Consider the following 27,287-nt stretch of genomic DNA (forward strand, 5'->3'; position numbering starts at 1 on the left):
CCCTTCTCTCACATTTGCAAAGTATTTTATTTTTCAGATTTCTAAGTGCTCGTGTACGCTCCCGTTTTGTGACAACCACTCCCTTATAAGTGGGTTACAATTCGGGGCGCTCAAGCATACCGCCCAAGCCCCGCAAAATGAGATAGAAATCCCACCCAAAAGTCCACCGTCGGCCCCCTCGAGAGCTGCGGTTCCAAAAACTGATTCAGAATCAAGAAAACGCAGAAACGGCGCCGCGGGCGCTTCCCGGGCCAATTTGGACCACGGGACCCCGTGGACACAACCACGGCGCAAACGGGGCTCTTACTTTGTAAAATGTCTTTCGGAGGCTCCCGGAGCCGTGGTGGTTCACGAGAGCGACGGGTCCAAAATTGTCACACGGAGGCCCGCGGGGAGCATGGCCGCGGAGAGGGATGGTTCACCGAACAGGGCACCGGGGACCCGGGGTCCCTCCCAGCAAGAGGGGCGCTGCCCCCCCCCCCCCTTGTTGAGGTATAAGGGCAAGAGGGACGCTGTCCCCCCCTGCATTGAGGTAGGAGGGAGGATCACACGCGGAACGCGGAAGACTGTCGGCCGCCGGGAACTAGACTCCCCCCCCCCCCGACGAGGATCCCAACATTCTCCCCCTCCTTGAAGAACTTAACGTCCTCGTCAAGACTGAGGCAACTGACCACACATTGCTTACATTGCATAGGGTGTCGCATACTGCATATCTACATTGCTGAAAACTGGTGCATAACTGCTGAAAACTAATGCATCCTACAACTGGTTATTTCTGCTGTACATTTTTGATGCCTCGTATATCCTGGGCCTATGCTTGAGCTCTGATATATTGTAGTACCGAATAACAATTGCTTGTCCATTGCAATGACTGTCTTCTAGCACCCAAGTGCAATCTGACATAGGGCGCCCTCGCCACTTTACATAGAACTCGGGGACCTTGTGCACAAAGCGGTGCTTGATGATGATCTCCAGTTCAAAGGGATTTACCCCTTTGTCTAATAAGGGTACATGGCGGCCAAATTTCTTGTCAACCTGAATCTTTTGAGTAAGCTGATGTGAAACACATTGTGTATTCTGACGTTGGATGGTAGCTCCAGTTGTAAGAGACATTGTTGAAGTCCTGAAGAACACGAGATGGACCATAGTAGCGGTGGTTGAACTTTGGAGTTAAGTTCTCTGGAAAATTAATGTTCTGTGCACTGACCAATACTAAGTCACTCTTCTGAAAGAACTCTCTTCGTGCCTTTTCATTGTGCTTAGCTACATAGTTGTCCTTAAGTGTTTTCTAACTACATCCATGCGCTTGTGCCAAGCCATCAAAAACTGCTCAGCATCCTGATCCTCTGCATGCATGGTGCCTGAAGCAAGAGCCATGGGTGTAATCACTTCTTTACCCGTGGCCAGTTCAAAAGGGGTGTACCCCGTTCCTGAGTGAACACTACTATTATATTGAAACTCAAGAACTTCCATGAAATCTGCCCAATTCTTTTGATCTGCTTGTACATAGCAACGGATGTAGTCTTCAATGCCTTGATTGATTCGCTCAGTCTGCCCATCTGTTTGAGGATGATAGGCCGACGAGAACCTGAGTTGTGTACCCAAGAGCTTGAACAATTCTCGCCAAATGTCACTCAAGAATCGCATGTCGCCATCTGACACAATTGCAAGGGGCAATCCATGATTTTTGAAGACATGTTTGAAGAAGAGCCGAGCTGTCTGGTAAGCTGTAAGCGGTGGCTTAGCAGGAATGAAGTGCGCTTGCTTTGAAAAATAGTCCACTACCACGAAGATGGTTGTTAACCCGTGACTTTCTGGTAGGTCTACTATAAAGTCCATGCTGATTACATCCCAAGGTCGAGACGACGTAGGCATAGACATCAACAGCCCTGCTGGCTTTATGCGTTGTGCTTTGACTAGTTGGCAAGTAGGGCAAGTTCTTACGTATTTCAACCACATCCTCTTGCATCTTTGGCCAGAAGAAGTGACGGCTTAGCTTGTAGAAGGATCTCTTTTGCCCACTGCACCCTAGAACTTTGCAGTCGTGGGTCTCCCAAAGTAACTTGGCTTTCAATGCCGAATCATCTGGCACATAAATGTGGTTGTGAGCATACCATAGCCCATCCCACAAGTCGAACAGCCCCACCGAGGTTTTGCCTTGACGCCAAATCTACATCATCTGTAATACTACGGGGTCTGTCTTACTGGCCTCACAAATCTTATCTAGAACATCTTCGCTGCTTATTATGCTGATCGCATTGACTTCAGGCATGCGGCTAAGAGCATCTGGCATCGCATTCTGCTTACCTGGTTTGTGAATGAACTCTAGATCATATTCTGCTAGCTGATCTTGCCATCGGCTTTGCTTGTGCGAGAGCTTTGGTTGAGTCTGAAAGTATTTCAATGATACATTGTCGGTGTATACCTTCGTATGCTTATCTAACACATAGTGTCACCATTGATCCAGGCAGTACACCATTACATACATTTCCTGCTCGTGCATATCCCATCTCTTTTGAGGATCCAAAAACTTTTTCAAGTAATATGCCACTGGTCTCTCATCTTGTAGTAACACACCTACCAGAGCAATACGTGACGCATCGGTGTGAATTTCAAATGGTTTATCAAACTCTGGGAGCTTGAGTACCGGAAGGGAGCACATCACTCGTTTGATATGCTCAAAGGCTCGTTGGGCTTCTTCTGTCCACTTGAATGCTAGCGAGCCCTGGGGGTGTCTGTAATAGGAGCCATATTTTTTAAAAGTCTTTGATAGACTTCCTGCAGTATTAGGTAAAGCCCACGAACTCGCGCACTTGTGTGACAGTTTGGGGAGCAGGCCAATTCACTACTGCCTCAATCTATCCACTTGAACCCTATCAGTAGTGGCCAAGAAGCCCAAGAATTCTACTTCCTGTACTGCGAAGACGCATTTTTCCAATTTTGCATACCACTTGCATTCTCTAAGCCTACGGAGCACTTGGCGAACATGTTCTACGTGCTCTTCGTAAGTCTTGCTATAGATCAGTAGGTCATCTAGGTACACAATGAGAAATTCATCCAGCATGTCACCAGAGTCTGTATCCATACCTACTGAGAAGGTGGCCACTCCGTTGGTGAGGCTGAAGGGGCTTAAGCACTAACCATTCATGAGCTCCATAGCGGGATCTGAAGGCTGTTTTGTGTACATCCTCATCTGCAATCCTGATTTGGTGATATCCAGAACGCAAGTTGATCTTAGTGAAAAACTTTGCCCCCGCCAACCTATCTGTCAAATCATCCATGTGTGGCAGAGGGTATCGATTCCGGATAGTGATTTTATTGAGTGCCCTGTAATCTACACAAAGCCTAGAAGAGCTATCCTTTTTTGTTACGAAGAGTATTGGAGCTCCATAAGGCGACTTACTGGGCCTGATGAATCCAGCTTCAAGTAGCTCCCCCAGTTGCTTTTTCAGTTCTTGTAGCTACGTGCCATCCATTCTGTATGGTGGTCGTGTTGGAGGCGACTGGCCAAAGATTAGTTCTATTTTGTGGTCCACTGCCCGCTTAGGTGGGAGACCGGGTGGAAGTTGAGGCGGTACCACGGCTTTGAATCGCTTTGATAATGCGGCTATCCCCTATCGTGCATTCTTCTTCTGAGCCGGCCAGGGCCACTTTCATTACACAGCAATGAATTTGAGCTCCCTGTTTGAGAGCTTTTTCGGCTTGCTTTGGGGAGATCCACAGCGAGTCCGGGACCAGATCGTCCCCGCTGACACAAGTGTTCCCCTTTTCTGCTTTAGTTGGTCCTGATGTCAAGCGGCTCAGATTAGACTGGGCCGCATTGACCTGTCCTCGGGCTGGGAGCGGTATGTAAGGCTTCGTCGCAGGAGGAGATTTTGCTTGAGGAGGCTTGCGGGTCGGAGGCGTGTCCACGGGTCGAAGGATCGGGACTATCACCCCTTTCCCATTCATATCCAGCATAAGTTGATTCATGCCCTTGGCATACAACCCCATTACACAGGAATCATACCAGGCCAGGCCGAACATCATGTCGTAGGAGTCCATGGGCACGACGATGAAATCCAATCTTGCTCGCCATTCGCCTACTTGAACAGTCACATCGAATGCCATAGCCAAGTTCGAATCTTCACCTTGGACATAGCCTATGAGATGCTTCGTCCTCCTCCTGGCTTGGAGGTTTTCACCCCCAAGCGATTGGCGCATGACGGTGAGATAAAATTGTGACTTGCTCCAGAGTCGAGCATTGCTAGTTGTGACTGACCGTTGATCATTGTTTTGGCATACATGTTGGGAATGGGTTTTATGCGTGCTGATAGGCAGTGTAGGGAAGCTTTGATGGCTCCTACACGAATTGTTCCTTCGGTCGGCTCTTTCGGCCCGCTTTCTGCTTCTTGCTCCATGATGTCTGTGATCTGTACTTGAGACGTTCCTGCTCTGTCCGCATTGGTTTCATTAGCCCAAGCGGAGCTCGTGATTGTGAGCCAACCTTGGGGCATTCATAATCCCAATGAGAACCCCCACAGTGACGACAGTCTCGGGGCGGGGCTCTCCAAGGCAGGGTTCGTTGGACAGCCCCTCCTCGTTGGTTTACTAAAAAATTCCTCCTAGCTGATGAGCCGCTACTGCTGCTTGGATTGTTACTACATATGGTCGGTTTTGATTCGTTGTGCTTCTCGTGGGCTCATTTCTCTAAGAGCCAGCTGAAGCCTGATTTCTGTTTGAATTTGCAGTGCTGGTTCCACTTCCCCCAGTAGTCTTTGGGTTGGTGGCCCCTTTCCGATGTAAGTCAGAGTCCACAAGTCTTTCAGCCATGGTTAGGGCTGACATGTAGTCAGTTGGATTTTGCTTTTCGATTTCTCTACGGGCCCAATCCTTAAGCCCATATAGGAAACCATGGAGCCTCACTCTCTCCCAAGTCATTTGCTCAATTTTTAGCATGATCTGTCTGTATTTGGACACATACTCCTGCAGCTTGCTTTCACCCTGGGCCATGACTCTCCATTCGTCCAGGTGTCTGAAATCTTCATTCTTAGGTACGAAGTAGTCCCGCATCTCAGCCTTGAGACGGGTCCACGTGAAGTAGGGATTTTTCCTTTCCTCCAAGAGGAACCAGTTATAAACGTCACCTTCTAGAAAGTGGGAAACTACGTAGCGCCATTGATCTTCTTCCATCCCGCTGTTTCGGAAGAAGCTTTCAGAATCACGGATCCATTTTTCAACTAACAAGGAGTCGCTTCAAGCTCCCCATTCCATCACTTCCACTCGGGGGGATTCCTGAAGTGCCTATATGTCATTTTCCTATATTGGCCGGCCGGGTTACTTTGAACCGTTTGGGCGTTCATTAGATTGACCTGTATGAGTTGTTGCATGAGTGTGGCTTGGTGCTCCATGAGGGACTCCAAGCGGCCCACTCTATCATCCTTGGGGGGGGGGGGGGGGGGGGGGGGGGGGGGGGAACTCCCTCCTCCGTGAAACGAGTCTTCGTCTGCGTGACTCATTTTGTTCGGGGACGAAGGCGCGGACTCAAAATCCGGGTCAGCTTCGTCGATAGTACCTTGATGTTGTAGTCTCCCTTGCAGGCGTATCCACTTTGAATACTCCCAAGAGTCAACTACCCCGTTTTCCGCGATCTCTGCCAATCGTGCAACGGGAACGACATGGAAAGCTGCATATTGTCATAATCCAAGCAATGCTCTGATAAAGAAGCCAATAATTAGCATGGCTTCAAGCGAGACCATCTCAAACATCCACCATAGAAAACTGTATTTCATATCTTAGAACAAGGGTTTCATGATGTTGGTTTTAAGGGATAAAGCAAAGGAGTGATGGACCCTCAGTTCATGACAACCGGACACTAATGTGAGAATATTTCACCATCAAGTAGGGGAAATACATCATAAACGCATCTCTTTATATGCCAAACACTTGGTATTTATCTGCTTGGTCAATGCACAAATTTCTAGCATGGGAGCTCATAAGTTAAGGAATTTCCTGGTTTAGATGCAACAACACTATGAACCAGAAAATCCCTTTACTTCAGAAGTAAACTTTATTAATAGACATTCTCATACTACAAAATTGAACATTGATAAACGTATACAAATACTGAACCCAAGCGTTAAATCCTACAAAAAAACAATCAAAGAAAAGAAACAACACATTCCCAAAACTACAATGACAAAACATGCAATAATACCACTATTAGCCACTAGCCCCACACAAATTCCCAGTGCTCCAAAAGAATCCAAAAGCCTCAAGATAAGATATATGCAACCTGTGTTGCACATCATGAAAAACTACCAAACCTTGAACAGGGGCAAGAGGTCTAAAAACTTGTTTGGACTCTCAAAAGCTTCATTTACCCGTGCCCCTACAAGATTGTAAACAATCACCTTGTCAATAAACCATATCAATTCAAAGCAGGCTTTACCACAGATTAGGGATAACAAATCCATTTACCAAGGACAACTGGCTTGTTTTTAGCCCAGGGAAACAAAAAGATACTCTCCTGCTTATTGCCTTCGGATATTGATGGAACTTGTCCTGCAGAAACCACCCTCATCTTTAGAAACATTCTCATGTTTGTAGCACAAAATGGAAAGCTTCTGACAAAATTAAGCAAAAACTTAAACGTATCATGTTTGAATAGGTCATTGGAGTCAAACGAGAGTAGCATGAATGATTGTCACGACCATAGGAAAGCATCATAAATTACTCAGCTTTTATGTAATTGACGGCAGACCCAATAAAAAGAAAAAACACAGAGTCTAAGCAAGCATTTGAATAGAACTGGGTCTGAAAAAAAACTGGATACTTTTCACCCAATTCCTGTCCCAAAAGAGCCTGAAATTGATATTCAGTATACCTTGAAAAGACGGAGTGCCACGAATAAAAGGATCACCACAGCCTTATTAAAACCAAGCTTGCCAAATTTCACAAAACCCAGGCTAAATAGCTACAAAGGCAATAACTAAGTCGATTTTTAAAACACTTCTTATTGAGAGATACTATATCTAAAGACCACAAGTTAGCAAGCATATACATCACGGATCGATGAATGAATGATAAGTCAAGCCAGATAAAGACCTCCACTATGAAGAAAAAAAGACTCCAATCAATGGATCAAAGTCCATTTCCTGGGAATCAACATGGAGATTTTCTACACACAGACCAAGTTGACAACATTGCACAGCCATAAGGACACACTGTCTGGACTGCAAAGAATAATTTTATCATACACATAACAAGCTCATCACAAAACAGGAAAAATACGTCCATGGTGTCATTTGAATACATAATAGCATACAAATGGCATGCTGTAATCAGCACACATTGAGAGAATAAACTAAAAGAACTCTTGACCAATAAAGAAAAGCAAACCTGTATCAAGAAATGACTGAACCACAACCCCAAACCTAGCTCTATTCAAAGTAGGAAGCACCACTGATTTGATCTGAACAAAATGATAAACAAGAAGACATCTTGGCAATCCTGTGCATTGAGAGGCTTTTAAAGGAAAAATATATCACTCCTCTTTGGGAAAAGAAGTGTACCTCTTGGTATGAACAGCATAGATACCCGCATGACATTACCAAGAATGTAGCCATCAAAGACGGATTTCTTTTCGAGATGTAAATGCCTAAGCCTGTTCCTAGCTGATAAACAAAAAACGTGAGGGCAACATAAAAAGGTAGCCGAAAAAATTTCACGCAAAAACAACCATCTAACAGATTACTACGTCTTTAGACACGCCTCTATAACATCCCTATCACATTATTACCACGTTTCAAGTTACATCCCTATATTTTTAAGGTGCCAGTTGCTTACAAGGCTGGTACTTGAGAGAATTTACAAATAACTGCAACACTGATCAATCACATTTCCTTCGAGGCTCTCAGATACAAAATCATGATCATTGTAACATATTTAGCAATCACATCCAGACCGCGCTGATCTTTGATGGCATACATTGCAATTTGGGGCATACCAACCATTCCATTCCAAACTTATCACATGGTGCAATAGTGCCTCTAATTGATCACTGGTCAAAGTGTTAGAGCCAACACACACAATCAAAAGTCGAATGTAGAAATTGTTCCACCTCACTTCTCGCTTGCGAGAGAAATTGATGATAGATATAGAATCTTTGTTGTCAACCCCTCTATGTCAATGTAAGGTGCAACGGAAGTGAATGTTTAACTTTGCTCAAGATGAGTGCTCCGAACTGTGCTCAAGGGTTCCTTTTACTACAGAAGGGAGAGCCTTCTGCTCCTTTAGTGAGAGTGTGCAATGATCACAAACAAAGCCGATAGACACTGTGAATGAAGGTGCTGAGACTGAGAGAAAGAGAGAGAAGAATACGACACCAGAATGTTGTCAAACCCTCCTCCAAGGGCCCCACTCTCTATGGCGAGAGAGGTCTATGCTATTGATTGCACAAATCTGGTACAATGGTCTAGATGATGTCAACGACAATGATGACGGCGACGAAACGGGCTGAAATCTGAAAACGGTAGGGGCTAAAATCTGCAAATCTGGTATCTGCTGAATTCTGACACTGTGTCGGCGAGGACGGCGATGACGACAATGCGACGACGATGCGCTGAAAACACAGATGCTGAAATCTGCAAACAGCGGGCTGAAACTGAAAACGCTAGCTGATCTGACCACACGGCGAGGATCTGCCTGCAGGAAGGTGAGATCTACGGGGTTTAGGTCAGTACTTGCGGAGTCTAACTGATCATCCTAACAGTTGATGCTGTGGGCTGCTCTGTCGCCGGGAATCTGCAAAACGCTAGACTGATCTGCAAGTTGCAAAAACGCTAGGACTGATTTGATGCAAAAAGCGCTGATGTGGTCTTGATGGCTGAAAAACGCTCACTGCAAGTGTGGTACTTCCTCTGCCTCTTTTGCCATAAAGTGCTAGCGCTAGGTTTCTTATATATCAACTTAGCAAAATTGCCCTACCCCGTTTCCCAACAAAGTCACTTATTAATAATAAGTGAAAAATGGCTAAAATAGGGAAAATGGGCTCTGTGCACTGTAAAATGCTCATGATGGCTATTGATTGTAATTCTGATGATATGTTGTGTGCAACCAGGGGATATGCAACTACTCTAAGTGCCTGGACATGCACGGCATGCGCACAAGCTCACAAAGGTGCCATAACACTTCCTAAGATGACATGAACCCTGGACCTGAAGTAGCTTGTCCAAATGCACATAGGGTTAGATGTGCACATGACAGTCAACAGCCAGTACACTTCCCAAAACAGCACTGGTCCTGTCCCGTTCACGAGGGAACGGTATGCAACGTGGGCAAGCTACTACATCCCACAGCCATAGTCTACATAATCGTTCGCATGTCCTCCCTCCATGTTGGACAGTCAGTACACCTCCCAAAACACCACTGGTCCTGTCCCATTCACGTGGGCACTGTATGCAGCGTGGACATGCTACTACACCACAAAGCCACAGACTTCATAAGCCTCGGGATTCTATACTCGCACCTTTGTCAACATGTTCATAGGACCTGCATCCTCGAACATATTCATTAGAACCCCTACAACAGACTGCATAAGTTAGCAAACTAGCAGTATGAGTTCAGGGTCACATAACAAAGGCAATCGCGGAGCACGATGTGTTCAAGCAAGCATGTGCATGTCTCACCCAATTTGTCTTTGGAGATACATTTCGTGCGGATCGAACTCGAGTACACTTGGCACAGTTAACTGTGTTTTACAAAGATTTCTTTTAAGTTGAAGAAACCTAAACAATTCAGTCAGGGGTAGACTAGATAGTTACTTGCACCAAGATGATCATTTAAGAAAAGCAAGAAGTAGAGGTAGTAGGCAGGCCTAGTGCTCTCTCGCATCTTAGCCTTACTGGCAACTCATTGCAAAATAGCAGCCATCTATCTCAAATTGATATGGGCATTCTCTGCACCTAAGGGGAAAGGCAACCAGCTGACCTTTGCTTGACTACCCGCCAACGTGAAACTCTGCAACAAGGAAGTAGGTGCTTCGAATGTTTCCAGACAAGGCACACTTCCTATGTCTACCCCCACAAAGGTGATAAGCCTCCAGAGCAACCTCCCACCAAGAAAGCTAGACCCTCATTGGGACATGTACTAGATATTTATGCAATTTCTGTACGTGATGCTTCAAAAAAATTATGCAAAGCCTATGGAAAGATTTGTGGCCACAAAGCCCTTAACTTTTTCGATCTAAGTCCCACCAAAAACTTCATCCACCCAGAGTTCCTCAAGAAGATGAACTTTGAGTACGACCAATTCGTTGGAGGCCAAGGTTACATTCCAAATACGTATTTATCAATCTTCCCATACTATATGATAGATACCATAGCAGTATTGAGTACTTTACATGTTGGTTGATATGTATATGCACACAGAAATACACGTACATGAGTGTATACATGCATGTCTTTAGGATTGTGTACGTATAATGTATACATGCATGTAAGTATATGTGTACATTGTACAGTATATACATGCATGTATGCAAGCATGCATTAAGTAGGCACCCGATGCGTCCCAAGATGCACGAGGTGATGGTAGCATCAGAAAAGGGAATACTCCGTGGTCTAAGGAGGAAATCCGAACTTGGTAAGAATTACGCGTAAAGATGCAAGCACATGAATGAAGATGGGTTTTGAGAATCTTTGAAGAAAAGCAAGATGTTTTTTGAGTGCTTTCAAAGAAAGCAGATGCTTCCTCACGAGGGAGTCTATGTCTACATTGCATCCAGGGACGCCAAGGGAGTGATATGTAAGCATTGGTTTTTAAACCCGACAGCGTCGAGCTGGTGAGGAGAGACGAGCCCACATGATGGCTCACCCAGCTGCGTTTGTCACAAATTGTTGACATGTCAAGCCACTGAAGAATGGACCAACCTTCAAATCCTGGCAGAGGGTCCTAAACCCTAAAAAGAAGCAATAGAAGAAGTAAAAGTTCCACCAACTTTTGGGACACTGTCGATGGGGCCCAAAGGACATAAAGGCATTAAAATAAAGCTAGACCCACACACACACACACACACCCCACCCCCCCCCCCCCCCCCCCCCCCCCAAAAAAAAAAAATGTAAAAACTGATGACGTGGCAGCCAGTACGGATCTCCGGATCTCACGCTGACTAATGACATGGCAACCTGCACAGATTTCCACTTTTTGCATTGGCTTGCTAACGTGGCAGCTTATCGGATTTCCGTGATTTACGTTTGCAGCTTTTGAGCACCTGCTTTTGGACCAGATGCTTTTGAGTTTACTACTTTTCATGTAATTGCTTTTGAGGCCAAGGGCCTTTAAATATGTGCAAAGGGCTCATTCTCTGGCACGCTTCGGTAAGAAGATGCAGAGCGCGAGTACCACCATTGTATTGAGTTCAAGTAATATAAAGAAATACCAAAAGGGATACCAAGGTTTGGGCCAGTATTCTCTGGGGTGGAATTCCGCCACTCCTTGTCGCGTGTGATCTCTTTCTTTCAGTTCAGTTGTTATTGAAGTGCTAAAAGTTTGTTCACTGTCACAAGACAGGGACCACGTGTCAATAGAAAAGAACAGACTGAACAGACTTTTAACACTTCAATAACAATTGGCTGAAAGGGAGAGACCACACGCGACACGGAGTGACGGAATTCCACACCAGAGAGTATTGGCCCCAAACCTTGGCGCCCCTTTCGGTATTTCTTTATATTGCATCAACTCAGTACAAGTCGATACCCCAGACTCTGCACCTTCTCCAAGAAGCATGCCAGAGAATGAGCCAATGGCCTCATAGTTAAAGGCCCTAGGCCCCAAAAGCAGTTTTACATGAAAAGCTTCAAACTCAAAAGCATCTAGTCCAAAAGCAATGCCCAAAAGCTGCCAGCGTAATTTATGGAAATCCGTACAGCCTGCCACATCAGCATGTCAGCGCAAAACGTGAAAATCCGTACGACTTGCCACGTCAACACTGTTAGTGTAATTTCCGGAGCGTCCGTACTGTTGCCACGTCATCAGCTAGGCGCTTGTGTGTGGGTGGGTTCTGCTTTATTTTAATTCCTTTATGTCACTGGGGCCCCATCGGACGGGGTCCCCATAAGTTGGTAGGACTTCTTTTTCTGTTACTTGTTCTTAGGGTTTAGGCCCCTCGGCCATGATCTGCAAGTTGGCTCCATTCTTCAGGGCTTTGACACATCAGCAGTTTGTGACATCCCCCCTTCTTGAAAGAAAGTAATCGTCCGCAAGTACAACATATCTCAATACTCCTCCCGCATAACCTAACAAGGTCCAAGCCGGGGGATATTCAACGACTCCCTCATCACTCCTCCCGCATAACCTAAAAAGGTCCGGGCCAAGAGATATAGAGGCCTTTTACAACCAAACGCCCCCCAGACCGCAGCCTGCGTCGTTTGGAGCTGCAGAGAGTAACCACTGCTCAGACTTCTTAATACTCCTCCCGCATAACCATCCAAGTCCGGGCCAAGAGTAACAACAATAATATTTTTCAAACATACAACCAAACGCTCCCCAGACATCCCGTCTACGTCATTAGGAGGTTCAAACAATACCAAAACAACATTTCTCACTACTCCACCCGGGAGTAAAATCACCAATCATTGAAACCAATATTAAAACCAGAGTCAAACATTTCGAATCGGCACCAAGACAAGTTCAAAATAGATACCATCCATTTCAAACAAATTTTCAAACAATACTTTCTAGCTATGAAGAAAAACAAGTAGAGAGTTCATTCGAGATTTTGTTCGAACAACCGAACTTTGAGGACGACTAGCTTGTCCTTCTGCATCATGGTGATGGTTCGGTTCCGAACCTGGAGAGTCGCATCATTCTTGTCATGCCAAGGCATACCCAAGAGAACGTCGCAATTGCCCAACTCCATGATGTCGAAATCAGCTTTTCCATGATAATCTTGGATAGTCAATGGAAGAGCACCAATAAGCGGTACCACTTTCTGAGTTTGCCCTATGGCTAGCTCAGCTTCAATTTCTCCACTCTCTACATCATAATCAAAGTGCATCCGCTTTAAGAATTTTAGATGGATGAAGTTCTCTGTAGCTCCGGGGTCAAAGAAAATAAGGGCTTTGAAGCCATTGACTTTGTCATATGCTCGACACAAGTCATTTGCACTCTCAAGGTGTATGCCATAAATATCAGAAACTAGTCCAATAGCAAATCTAGTTCTCTTAGCAGGAGGTGGCACTGGGGTTCTGTCAACCGTTGGTGCGGGCGTTGGCTCCGCTAGTCTATCAGTGCGATGGGGACAGCTAGAATGTTTATGCCATCTTTGAAAGCATCCAAGCATCGGCCTTCTTGTAGTAAGGTGTCGCATTGTTGAGGCGTTAAACGAGGCCTTTCGGTTGGTTTTCACGAGACTCGAGAATTTGTTCGTTGTTGCCGAGAGTTGTGGTTAGTGGCCGGAGGTTGTTTTGTGGTAAACTCTAGCTTTCCCTTCATTAGTTTGTAGCCAACCGCGGCATGGTCCATAAGCCCTTGCATGGTGGAAACTTGAATGGAGAGTGTTATGAGGACGTGGCAACTGTTAACTATGTCACGAGGACGTGGCAACTGCTAACCTTAGTTATTGGTTTCTTTCCAATCATTTTTGTTTTATTTTTGAGACCCTCTTTTTGAAGTTGCAAATGGTCGGACATTGTATGGCCAATGTGACGGTAGTTTCACCCGCAGACGGGAAGTTGGTCGGCACTAGAATTCGTATAGTAAGAGGATGTCTAGGCTCAGTACAAGATCACGTAGGTCCCCCCGTTGCACTTAGCAAGTTGGTGGATACTAGGAAGTAAACTCAATAAAGGCACAAAGTCAAGGTGGGATCACCAACAGAAAGTATCCAACAGTTGGGCCGCATTGCATTTTTGGATGCCGTCCCAATGAGGATAGATGGTCAGAAGACAAGTAGGAGCCCAACGGAAGCATCTCCTAAAAATTAGGGAACTGTTATTTTGGACCGTGAAATGTGTTCGCGTCATTCCCTCCAGAATGACAAGGGGAACATTTTACAACTCTGCCGCGAAGTCAACTAGGCAACCAATCGGGAGATTTTTAGGCGGCAACCCCGAAACGGGAAAATGCTTGTAATCGCGCCAAGTGGCACATTTCTGTGCACTTTCCTCTTGCATGAAGAAGTGGCGCTGAATTTGTAGCTGGGAGGGCTCATTTTTCAGTTTTTGTCACAGGTTAAGAGCTATGGAGTGCTTTCTTTCCACTCTATGTATAGTGTGGTGCTAGGAGTGATGCCCTGCACACTACACACTGCTCTCTCTCTCTCCCCCCTACGTGCAGTTATGTGATGCCCCACAAGAGGGCTCTTCATTTGATTGATGTACAGCTGTGTGGTTTCATGCTTTTGTGCTGAGGCAAGAGCCTCCTCGAGCAGGAACAGGAGTAGCTAACTGCTACTCCAAAAGCAAGCACCGATGAGGGTCATAACCTCCACCAAACAGGTGCAATTTCAGCAATGTGTATGTGCTGTAATTTGACTGTTTTTCAGCCATACGGACTCCAGAACCATTGGGAACAGTGCCCCACTGACAGAGGACAGTTCGGGGACTGTTTAGGGCTAAAAACAGGGCAAAAACCAATAAATACAGCATGCTGAATTTACTGTTTTTGGGCAGGAATCAAAGGGTTTATGCCAATGGAAGTGATTTCCAGCAGGGGAATTGGTTTCGCGCAAGTTTTGGGGCTGTTATGCTGCCAAAATTTGGCCAAAACAGGTGGTATCTAGCTGGATACAAGTAAAGAATTCCCAAGACTCTACTTCGTAATTTACCCTATAAAGAAATACCAAAAGGGGCGCCAATTTTGGGGCCTACAGGCTGTCGGCGTCTGCTCGGGGCAATCTAGCTTCCGGGCAGTGTGTGTACTTAAGTGTTAATTCCCGTCTCGCAGGTTCCTATTGCAAAGTACTCTCTCTCTCTCTCTCTCTCTCTCTCTCTCTCTCTCTCTCTCTCTCTCTCTCTCTCTCTCTCTCTCTCTCTCTCTCTCTCTATAAAGTAAAGTAAAGAATCTTGGGTGAAAGCCAAAGCCTACCGCCCCACGGGTCGGTTTTAGAGAGAATATTCCTACAATGGTGATGATAGTCCAATGGTGTATCGCCCGCATTGGGCCTCTAAGGGAACAATCCTAAAGAAGGGACACCAGAAGGTACACATCGAGAAACCTTTGGTTATAGTCCTCCATGGTTTCAGTGGCAAGCATTTTTAAGTTGCCCACTCTTCCAAAATCGAAGTCATGTAACTGCGTGCAAAAACTGTCTTGAAAGCTTGCCAAGTCCTTGGAGCATGCGGTTGTGTCGCGATTGAACTCCACCATTGCATAGCATTATCTTTAAGAAATCCTACTCCTCGAGAAATCTTGGATTCTTCTATATAGTTCCCCAAAGCATAGATGTTGTAGAATTGCTGTAGGAACTGCAATGCTTTCTTTTGATCTTTCACCCCGGAAAAAGTGAAAAATTTGACTGTCGTTCCGCCATCCTTGAAATTTTTGGGTTGGTTATGCGCATATCCCGTGTATGGATAATAAGGGTATCCATATGGGCTCCAACCATTGTAGCTTGGTGGCGATAAGAGGTGGGGAAGGTGAGGGCAACGTTGGTGGCAAAGGCGGTTGCACTGGATCTGGGTCAGATGGCTGCACCATATTCCTGAAGACTCCCCCGATCGGAATAGACGATTGGGAAGGTTGCCAACTGGAAGCCCTCGTACTTTTTGGTGCCGGAGGAGGAGATACCACCTGAGGCATCAACGGGGGTAACATGTAATTCAAAAATTGTTGAAAACTTTGCAGCATCGGAATATTCTGTTGGGGATGCTGCGAAAGAAGCTCATCGAGAAGAAACTGCAAATATTCTAATGAATCCATGAACGCTGTCTTGGGTTCTTTATGGCTTTATGCCCTGTAAGACAAAGCGATGAGGACGAGAGCGCGTTCGATGCGCGATGAAGTAAGGGTGGGAGTGGCTAATAAGTCCGGGGTCGGGACCCGAAGATACTTCAAATAAGATTCCAATAGACTTTTGGAAGCGCCGGTTTGCTCTATCTGCTCTTTGGTAGGACCGGTATGCTTTCAAAAAAGCACACGCCTTATGCTCTAATACCACTATCCGTTCCAATAGAAAAGAACAGATTGAACAAACTTTTAACACTTCAATAACAATTGAACTGAAAGGGAGAGACGACACGCAACACGGAGTGGTAGAATTCACCCCAAAGAATATTGGCCCCAAACCTTGGCGCCCCTTTCGGTATTTCTTTATATTGCATCAACTCAGTACAAGCTTGTACTCCAAACTCTGCACCTTCTCCAGGAAGCATGCCAGAGAATGAGCCCATGGCCTCATATTTGGCCCCAAAAGCAGTTTTACATGAAAAGCCTTCAAACTCCAAAGCATTTGGTCCAAAAGCAATGCCCAAAAGCTGCCAGCGTAATTTACGGAAATCCGTACAGCCTGCCACGTCTCAATGTCAGCGCAAGACACGAAAATCCGTACATCCTGCCACGTCAGCACTGTGAGTGTAGTTTTCAGAGCGTCCATACTGCTGCCACGTCATCAGCTGCGCGTGTGTGTGTGAGTGGGTTCTGCTTTATTTTAATTCCTTTATGTCACTGGGGCCCCATCGGGGGGTTCCCATAAGTTGGTAGGACTTCTTCTTCTGTTACTTGTTCTTCTTAGGGTTTAGGCCCCTCGGCCAGGATCTGCAAGTTGGCTCCATTCTTCAGGGCTTTGACACGTCAGCAGTTTGAGACATTAAATCCGTCCTTTTGTATTGGCACGTGGTGCCTGTCTTGTGACAGCATCCATCAGAGAAGCTGTCACGAGGACGTGGCAGTTATTAACCATGTCACAGAGATGTGGCAACTGCTAACCTTGGTTGTTGGTTTCTTTCCAATGGGGTTTATTTTATTTGTTTAAGACCCTCTTTTTGAAGTAGCAAACGGTCGGACATTGTATGGCCAATGTGAACGGTAGATTCACCCGCAGACGGGAAGTGGTCGGCACTGGAATTCGTATGGTAAGAGGATGTCTAGGCTCAGAGCAAGATCATATAGGTCCCCCCGTCGCGCTTAGCAAGTTGGTGGATACTAGGAAGTGAACTCAATTAAGGCGTAAAGTCAAGGTGGGACTACCAACAAAAAGTATCCGACAGTTGGGCCACATTGCAATTTTGGATGCGGTCCCAATGAGGATAGATGGTCAGAAGACCAGTGGGAGCCCAACGGAAGCATCTCCTAAAATTTAGGGAACTGCTATTTTGGGCCGTGAAATGTGTTCGCGTCATTACCTCCGGTATGACTAGGGGAACACTTTATAACTCTGCCGCGAAGTCAACTGACGCGTCGGTTGGGATATTTTTAAGCGGCGAACCCGAAACGGGAAAATGCTTGTAAATGCGCCAAGTGTCAACTTTTCATGCACTTGCCTCTTGCAGAAAAATGGGCGCTGATTTTTATGCTGGGAGAGGCCTCATTTGCAACCTGTCACAGGTTAAGAGCTATGGAGTGCTTTCTTTCCCTCTCATGTACAGTGTGGTGCTAGGAGTGATGCCCTGCACACTACACACTGCTCTCTCTCTCTCCCCTACGTGCAGTTATGTGATGCCCCACAAGAGGGCTACTCATTTGACTGATGTACAGTTGTGTGGGTTCATGCTTTTGTGCTGAGGCAAGAGCCTCCTTGAGCAGGAACAGGGGTAGCTAACTGCTGCTCCAAAGCAGGCACTGGTGAGGGTCATAACCTCACCGTACAGGTGCAAAATCAGCACTGTGTATGCGTTGTAAATTCACTGTTTTTCAGCCATACGGACGCCAGGATCATTGGGAATCGTGCCCCACTGGCAAAGGACAGTTAGGGGACTGTTTTGGGCTGAAAACAGGGCAAAAACCAGTAAATACAGCATGCTGAATTTACTGTTTTTGGACAGGAATCAGAGGGTATACAACAGTGCAAGCGAGTTCCAGCAGGGGAATTGGTTTCGCGCAAGTTTTGGGGCTGTTATGCTGCCGAAATTTCGCCAAATCAAATGGTATCTAGGTGGATACACGTGAAGGATTCCCAGGACCTTACCTTGTAATTTACCCTCCTAAAGAATAAAGAAATACCGAAAGGGGCGCCAATTTTGGGGCCTACAGGTTGTCGGCGTCTGCTCGGAGCATTCTAGCTTCCGAGCTGTGTGTGTGATTAAGTGTTAATTCCCATTACAGGTTCTCTTTGCAAAGTGCTCTCTGTGTGTGTATAAAGTAAAGAATTTCGGGTGAAAGCCAACACCTACCGCCCTACGGGCCGGTTTCAGAAGCCCTTGTTCACAATCCTCCCATGCACCATATTTTACACCCTCCTATTGACACAGAATGGAGCTAGCTAGCTTGATGCATTTGCATGGTTGTACAACCTGAGCATATAGACATGCACATACCCCTAGTACTAGAGCTCCATCCCCCCCATAGATCCCATCACAAACCACGGTTTCTATCCTTATCCTTATTTTGTACCGGTTTGGATTGTTTTGTCTTTTTTGATAGACCAAAGACATACACACATGTAAACTTGATTTGTCTCATATGCGAATTCGCCCTCACATAAACGTTAAAAATCTCTCTCTCTCTCTCTCTCTCTCTCTCTCTCTCTCTCTCTCTCTCTCTCTCTCTCTCTCTCTCTCTCTCTCTCTCTCTCTCTCTATTTTTTTGCCGCCCTCTCTCCACCTGCTATTGTTCGGAGAGAAGCACCGATTGTAACAGACTTGGACACTCCAAGCCGAGAATCTAGCACAACACATAGGAAAAAAATTGAAAGAACTTAACAAAACTGAGAGAGACACGACGCGGCACGGCGTATAGTTCCACGCACAAAGAGACTGGCGTCCCTTTCTATATTTCTCTAATATTAATGCTTAAGAAAGTACAATGTCCGAGGGTCCTCTTCTCGGCAACGCTCCCAAGCTAATCTGCCTCAGACTAAGGCCGGCCCTAGCAATGAATTTATAGGCCTTGGGCCTTCCAAACGCAGTGTATGTTATAGGCTTGGACACTCTAAGCGAGAAATCAATAGCAACACACGAATAGAAACTTCAAAATCATTGAACTTTTATAGAGAAACAGAGAGTCGACACGGCACGACGGAGTTCCACGCCCAAAAGCATTGGTCCCAAAGACTTGCGCCCCTTTCGGTATTCTTTTATTATTGATCACACAGGTAGAACTCCCGAGGGTCCTCTACTCTCAGACTCTGTGTCCAGATGCCTTGCAAAGTGAGAGGCTCAAGGGCTCTTATAAACTTACAAGGGTTGCCCAAAAAGCAGAGCCCCAAAAGCATCAGCTTCAAAAGCACAGCACCCCAAACTATCGAATATCCAAAAGAAAGTTGGAAAGACTGCCATCATAATTTACGAAAATCTGTACAGTCTTGCCATGTCAGCGCAACAATGTAAAACCCGATAATCCGTGCAATCTTGCCACGTCAGCAGTTTGTACAATCTGCCACGTCAGTATGTCAACGCCAAGCTTCTGTCTTTTAGGGTTTTAGGCCCCCAAGGCCGGTGCTTCATAAGTTCTTCAAGTTAGTCCGTTCAGTTTCTCTCGTCCACTAGGCTATTTCGCTTTCAGTTGATCATGCCACGTCATCACTTTGTGACACGTCTTGAAGGAATTGTAATCACCCTTGATTACGCCTACAAAAACAGCCAAAGGACAGAAATTGTCTTCGGTGACACTCACTCTATGTACTCATGCACCAAACTCCACCAATCAAGCACTTCTACAAAGACATCAGCCACTAATGGTATCAGAGCACGGCCGATTTCTCTTCTACAAGGAAATTCGATCCCTTATTTCGCGACATTTATGGATTTTGAAAAGAATCAATCAACTTCTTCTGCATCTGCTGATGCGGGAGGCGATCACGCAGAATATTTAAACAAATTAACAAAGGAAGAGTATGGCCCACCTCGGCCTACTCAGTATGAACTTCAAGAGATGCAGCGTCAACAGCAGGTTGACAAGTGCAATGATTAAATTTGTGCAAGACCCTCAGTTTGCAAATTTTTTGTCTCAGCAATCCATCGCTGAAGTGCACACTCAGTGGCAGAAAGCCACCGAACCGACAATCAAACCAGCACTCAAGAAACCTCCTTCTTTGAGGATGTTTATAGAACAAGAACTTCAAGAGGTGGTTCAGACCCAGATCAGTCAGCTTTTGGACACAAAAAATCAATCCAAAAAGCAATTGAAAAAGCGCCAGAAGGGGACTGACTACCCTGGTTATTTGGGCCGTCAATCTTCTTTTGCATCCGCAAGAAAGCGGAAGAAGCGTGTACGTTTTGAAGGACTACCCAGTTCTTCTTCTGACAGTTCTTCTAGCTCTTCTAACTCGAGTGATGAGGACAGAAAAGGCAAAAAGCAAAGCTTTGGAAAGGGCAAGAAAAAGTCAAAGAAATCAATAGCCTAGTTTTTGATAGCTCTACAGAGGAGTCATCCTCTGACAGTTCGGACTCAGATAACCATATGTTTTATGCAAAGAAGAAGCACTTCTACAGAGCCAACCAAAACCAAAAGCTTCAAGGTAAAGCTCTAAAATCTGAGGAGTATCTCTTAGGTCCTCCTCCTCCCTCTATTTCGCATCTAAAGCCGGATAATTCCGGAACCTGACTAAATACCAACGCGTAAGCTTATCTTTCACTTTCCTTTCTTTGTGAGCCAGGATCTGTTTTGGAATGAGAATCTCCTATGTCTCTACCACCTCAGGTTGCTCCTCTGGCTTCATGTCCACTAGCACCTCACCTTTAAAAGGTCTCAAGAGAATCTTCCAAGTATCTGGTATCTTGAGTTTGAAGAATACATCATTTATCTTCTCCTGAATCTAAAAAGGGCCATAGTATTGCATACTCAACTTTGGAAAAAGTCACTCCTTACCCTTCTGTTTTCGTAGGCATGCCTTCTCAAACCGTGAAAGCACCCAATCATCCTCCTTCAGCTACAAGAACACAAACCCAAAAACCTTCGAACTTCGTGAATATTCTTCAAATCTGGCCAATCTCGAATGGCCTCGATGTCACAAACTGCTGACGTGTCAAAGCCGGCCGAGGGACCTAAACCCTAAGAAGAACAAGTAACATAAGAAGAAGTCCTACCAGCTTATGGGGACCCCGTCCGACAGGGCCCCAAGTGACATAAAGGAAATAAAGCAAGACCCACACACACAAGAAATTGCGTAGCTGCTAATGACGTTGCAGATTTTCGAAAATTACACTAGCTGATGACGTGGCAGGCTGTACAGATTTCCATAAATTACGCTGGCAGCTTTTGGCATTGCTTTTGGGACCAGAAGCTTTGAGTTTGAAGGCTTTTCATGTAAACTGCTTTTCATAGGCCAAGGGCCTTTAAATATGTGCTAAGGGCTCATTCTTTGGCATGCTTCTTGGAGAAGGTGCAGAATCTGGAGTACCGGCTTGTACTGTGTTGATGCAATATAAAGAAATACCGAAAGGGGCGCCAAGGTTTGGGGCCAATACTCTCTGGGGTGGAATTCCGCCACTCCGTGTCACGTGTCATCTCTCTCCTCTTCTAGTTCAGTTGTTATTAAAGTGCTAAAAGTTTGTTCAGTTTGTTCTTTTCTATTGGCAACGTCGTGTCCGTCTTGTGACAGTGGTATCAGAGCATCAAGCGTGTGCTTTTCTTAAAGCATACCGGTCCCACAAAAGAGCAGACAGAGCAAACTAGAGACTTCTGGAATTTATTTGAGGTATCTTCGGCCTCCGACACCGGACTTCTGGAATTTATGTGAGGTATCTTCGGCGACTTCTAAAATTTATTTGAGGTATCTTTGGCGTCCGACTCCGAACTTATCAGCCACTCCCACCCTTACTTCATCGCGCATCGGGCGTGCTCCCGTCTTCATCGCTATGTCTTACAGGGCATAAGACATAAAGAACCCAAGACTTGGAATTCATGGATTCAGCAGAATATTTGCAGTTTCTGCTCAACGAGCTTCACGACATTCTTTCACAGCATCCTCAGCAGAATCTTCCGATGCTGCAAAGTTTTGAACAATTTTTGAGCTACATGCTATCCCCTCTGATGCCCCAGGTGGTACCTCCTCCTCCGGCACCAGAAAGTACGAGAGCTTCCAACCGGCAATCTTCTTAGCCGTCTTCCGATCGGGGGAGTCTTCAGGAATATGGTGCAGCCATCTGACCCCGATCCAGTGCAACCGCCTTTGCCACCGCCATTGCCCCCACCTCCACCACCACCGCCACTGCCATCGTTACCAGGCTACAATGGTTGGAGCCCATATGGATACCCTTATTATCCATACCCGGGATATGCGCCTAACCAACCCAAAGATTTCAAAGATGGTGGCACAACAGTCAGATTTTTCACTTTTTCCGGGGTAAAAGATCGCAAGAAAGCATTGCAGTTCCTACAACAATTTGACAACACCTATGCTTTGGGGAACTATACAAAAGAATCCAAGATTTCTCGAGCAAATGATTTCTTAAAGATAATGCTATGCAATGGTGGAGTTCAATCGCGACACAACGGCATGCTCCAAGGACTTGGAAAGCTTTCAAGACAGTTTTTGCATGTAGTTACATGACTTCTATGTTTGAAGTCTGGATTTTGGCAAAGTGGGGCAACTTGAAAATGCTTGCCACCGAAACCATGGACGACTAGAACCAAAGGTTTCTCGATGTGTACCTTCCGGTGTCCATCTTTAAGTTCATTCCCTTAAAGGACCAGTGCGAGCACTACGCCATTGGACTACCATCACCATTGCAGGAATATTGTCTCTCCAAGCAAGTCTCTACCATGCAAGAGCTTATGGACCATCCCGCGGTCCGCTACAAGCTCATGCAAGGAAAGTTGGAGTTTACCACAAAAGAACCTCCGGTCACTAACCAGAAACCGGCAACAACGAACAAATTCTCGGGAATCCCATGAAAACCAACCTTAACGGCCTCGTCTAACACAATGTCAATGAGACGTCTTGTTACAAGAAGGTCGATGCTTCGAATGTTTCCAAACAGGGCATACGTTCAATACATGTCCTGAGCGAGCCTCGACGTCCTCAGTGCAACCTTCTGCTCCCACGTCAGACAGATCCCCAGGGCCACCTCTGGCCAAGAAGGCTAGACCTGCTATTGGACTAGTACCCGATATTTATGGTATACACCTCAAGAGTTTTAATGAATTATGCAGAGCTTATGGAAAAGTCAATGGCTTGAAAGCCCTTATTTTCTTTGACCCCGGAGCTATGGAGAACTTCATCAATCCAGAATTCTTGAAGCAGATGCACTTTGATTATGATGCAGAGGGTGGAGAAATTGAAGCTGAGCTAGCCACGGGGCAAACTCTGAAAGTGGTACCGCTGAGCTAGCCACGAGGCAAACTATGATGCAGAGGGTGGAGAAATTGAAGCTGAGCTAGCCACGGGGCAAACTCTGAAAGTGGTACCGCTCATTGGTGCACTTCAAGTGACTATACAAGATTATCATGGAAAAGCCGATTTCCACATTATGAAGTTGGGCAATTGCGACATTCTCTTGGGCATACCCTGGCACGACAAGAATGATGCAACTCTCCAGGTCCGGAACCGACCCATCACCGTGATGCAGAAGGGCAAGCCCGTTGTCCTCAAAGTTCGGTTGTCCGAACAAAACCTTGAATGACCTCTCTAGTTGTTTTCTAGTTAGATACTTTTGAACATTGTTTGAGAAAGTATTGTTTGGAATTTGTTTGAAATGGATGTTATCTGTTTTAAACCTGTCTTGGTGCCGATTTGAATTGTGCTATTCTGGTTTTAATACTAATGTTTCAAATATTGGAGATTTTACTCCCGGGTAGAGCACTGAGAAATACTATTTTGGTATTGTTTGAACCTCGAAACGACGCAGGCCAATGCCTGGAGAGCGTTCTGTTGTATGCTAGAAACCCTCCGAACCACTCAAGCTGATACCTGGGGAGCGTTTGGTTGTGTGCTTGAACCTCCAAACGACGCAGACTGCGGTTTGGGGAGCGTTTGGTTGTACAGTCCTCTGAGCTTATGGCCCGGACCTTTTTAGGTTATTTGCGGGGGAGTGACGAGGTAGTCGTTCAGTAGCTTCATACCGCAGACGGTTTCTCTCGGGGGAGTGCTCAGCGGCGCTGTTTGTTGTGTCTTGTAACATGCATATGTAAGCATTTGTGTTGCATTGTGATGTGTCAACTATTGAATATTCCTAATTGGATGAGATTGCCTGGGTATGTAATTTTAGTGCATCAAGACACCTGTGGAAGATCAGTACGGTCTGGGTGTGATGGCTACTTTTACTGCGCCGGAATATCAAGAGTTTCGATCTGGACAAAAGGAGAAGCTAACTCCTTGATCAAAAGAGCCGAAAGGAGAAGCTAACTCCTTAACAAAAAGAGAAAATTGATTGTCCCTCGGAAAGACCCTCGTAAATTTTTTTGAGCTAACTTGAGTTGTTTTGCAAATATGTTGTAATCACGAACGATTACTCTCTTTCAAGAAGGGGAGATGTCACAAACTGCTGTCGTGTCAAAGTCCCGAAGAATGGAGTCAACTTGCAGATGCCGGCCGAGGGAACTAAACCCTAAGAAGAACAAGTAACATAAGAAGAAGTCCTACCAACTAATGGGGACCCCGTTCGATGCGGCCCCAAGTGACATAAAGGAAATAAAGCAGTACCCACACACACACACACACACACACACAAGAAATTGTGTAGCTGCTGATGACGTAGCAGATTTCCGAAAATTACGATGGCTGATGACGTGGCAGGCTGTACGGATTTCCGCGTTTTGTGTTGGTTGATGATGTGGCAAGCTGTACTGATTTCCATAAATTACGATGGCACCTTTTGGCATTGCTTTTGCGACCAGAAGCTTTTGAGTATAAAGGCTTTTCATGTAAACTGCTTTTCATAGACTAAGGGCCTTTAAATATATGCTAAGGGCTCATTCTCTAGCATGCTTCTTGGAGAAGGTGCAGAGTCTGGAGTATCGGCTTGTACTGTGTTGATGCAATATAAAGAAACACCGAAAGGGGCGCCAAGGTTTGGGGCCAATACTCTCTGGGGTGGAATTCCGCCACTCCGTGTCGCGTGTCTCTCTCTCTCTCTCTCTCTCTCTCTCTCTCTCTCTCTCTCTCTCTCTCTCTCTCTCTCTCTCTCTCTCTCTCAGTTCAGCTTTTATTGAAGTGCTAAAAGTTCGTTCAGTCTGTTCTTTTCTCTTGGCACATGGTGCCCGTCTTGTGACACTCGATCTTGGTTGGGTCCATTTTGACACCCTCCACAGAGACAATGTGTCCTAAGAAGTGGATCTCGGGTAAGACAAACTCGCTCTTCTTCCCATTAACCACCAATCAATGTTGCCTCAGTGCTGGAAAACCTGTAACAGATGGTGTTGATGCTCTGCCTCATTCTTGGAGAATAAGATGATGTCCATAAATGATGAATACTCTCAAATAATCCTATCCATCATCCTATTGAACGTTGCAGGAGCATTTGTGAGACCGAAAGTGAAACATGACACATCCAACCCTATGTGTCAATGGACAAGCTACAGCATGATCAGGGTTCAATCAGTCCAGTCAGTCTAGATTTAGAAGTGATCTGGCACTTTTGTGAGTCTATTCGTAGACCGTGCATGCCCAATCATAGATTCATATCCTTTGGTTGCACACAGCATGATCATCAGAATTCCCATCAGAATCCATTAGCATCAGTTAGGGGAATTTTCCAGTGCATTTAGCTTGATTTCCCTATTTTTTTGACATTTTTCACTTATTATTTTTAAGTGACTTCCCAACAAAAGTAGGTAGGGCAATTTTGCTAAGTTTGTATATAAGCAAACCCAAGTTAGCACTTTCTGGCAGAAGAAGCAGCAGGAGCACATGCTCAACAGGCACCTTCTCAACAGAACCCCCCAAGTGACCTAGCGTTTTTGCTCCAATTGCAACACCCTAGCATTTTTGGACCAGATCAGCCAACAATTTGCACTTGCAAGTTCCGGCGACAGCAGGACCTCAGATCAGCCCTAGCGTTTTGCATTTGCAGAGCCACGGCGACAGAAACACATTTTCAGCCCTAGCGTTTTTGCATCTGCCAGCAACCTCAACGTTTTGCAGATCTATTGCGACAGAATCAGCCCTAGGACCAGCGTTTTCAGTTTTCAGCAGTCAGACATCGCAGATCAAGTCCCGAACCTCGTAGATCTCACCGCCCTGCAGCAGTTCCTCGCCCCACGGTCAGTTTCCGCAAGGTTTACAGTTTCAGCCCGGAAAACGCAAATTTCAGCATCTGCGTTTTCAGCACATCGTCGTCATCGGCATCGTCACCGACATAGAGTCAGAATTCAGCAGATACAAGATTTGCAGATTGCAACCCATAGCGTTTTTGGACAACAGTAGAAAGATTGCAGATTTCAGCCCTTAGGTCGACTTCGTCATCACCGACATAGTCCCAGGTTGCATCAGTCCATTGCATCGTCATTATACCACTTTGTGCAATCATAAGTAGACCACTCTCACCGACGAGAGTGGGGCCTTCGGAGGAGGGTTTTACAACGTCTCTGGTGTCATATCTCTCTTCTCTCTATCTCTCAGTCTCATACACTTGCACGCACAGTGTCCACTCACTTTGTTCGTGATCATAGCATTCTCTCATTAAGAACGGAAGGCTCTACCTTCCATAAGAACAAAAGGAACCCTTGAGCACAGTTCGGAGCACTCATCTTGAGCAAAGCACAAACAATCATTCCGCTGCACCTAACAGAAAGGCATCACCAAATACTCATACAATCCAAAGGATATCCTGAGCGCGGTCTTGTACACAGCTCCAAGAGCGATCCTGATCTCATGATAGCCACTTTTCAAGTCGATTCTATTGAAACATGTAGAACCTTGTAGCTGTCCTATATATCATCGATCCTGGGTGTTGGAAACCTATCCTTGATGGTGATTTTGTTGGGAGCCTTGTAGTCAATGCACATTCTCCAAGATCCATCTTTCTTTAAAACCAACAACATTGGTGAATAGTAAGGTGTACTCAATTGAATGAGACCCTTCTGTAAAAGTTCTCTCACTTGGTTCATAATTTCCTCGTTTGGGCGCTAATCAAATCAATGGTGTGATCTTCACGACACTGAGGAGGTAACTCTCCTTGTAAGCCTTCGGAGAAACAATAAGCCTAAGCTTTCAAAAAGTCTTGTCATTCCTTCCCGAGGTCGAATAAATTTGAAATTTTCTTCTTCATCTA

The 27,287-nt window shown here is 45.6% G+C and overlaps 1 protein-coding gene across 4 annotated transcripts in view; it reads right to left on the reverse strand.

Annotated features, from left to right (window-relative positions):
• Positions 1–27,287, reverse strand: part of LOC147459218 (protein root UVB sensitive 6-like) — a 47,205-nt gene that overhangs the window by 16,767 nt on the left and 3,151 nt on the right. For all 4 annotated transcript variants that reach the window (XM_086510523.1, XM_086510522.1, XM_086510524.1 and 1 more), the window contains 4 exons: positions 7,554–7,655; positions 7,381–7,453; positions 6,460–6,543; positions 6,306–6,370 (listed from right to left, as the gene is read on the reverse strand). In XM_086510523.1, coding sequence (XP_086366649.1) covers positions 6,306–6,370; positions 6,460–6,543; positions 7,381–7,453; positions 7,554–7,655 — 324 coding nt within the window. The remainder of the gene's footprint in view (positions 1–6,305; positions 6,371–6,459; positions 6,544–7,380; positions 7,454–7,553; positions 7,656–27,287) is intronic.

This window comes from Adiantum capillus-veneris, chromosome 4 (genome assembly GCF_014529385.1).
Source record: "Adiantum capillus-veneris isolate H3 chromosome 4, ASM1452938v2, whole genome shotgun sequence".
NCBI classification, from domain to species: Eukaryota; Viridiplantae; Streptophyta; class Polypodiopsida; order Polypodiales; family Pteridaceae; genus Adiantum; species Adiantum capillus-veneris.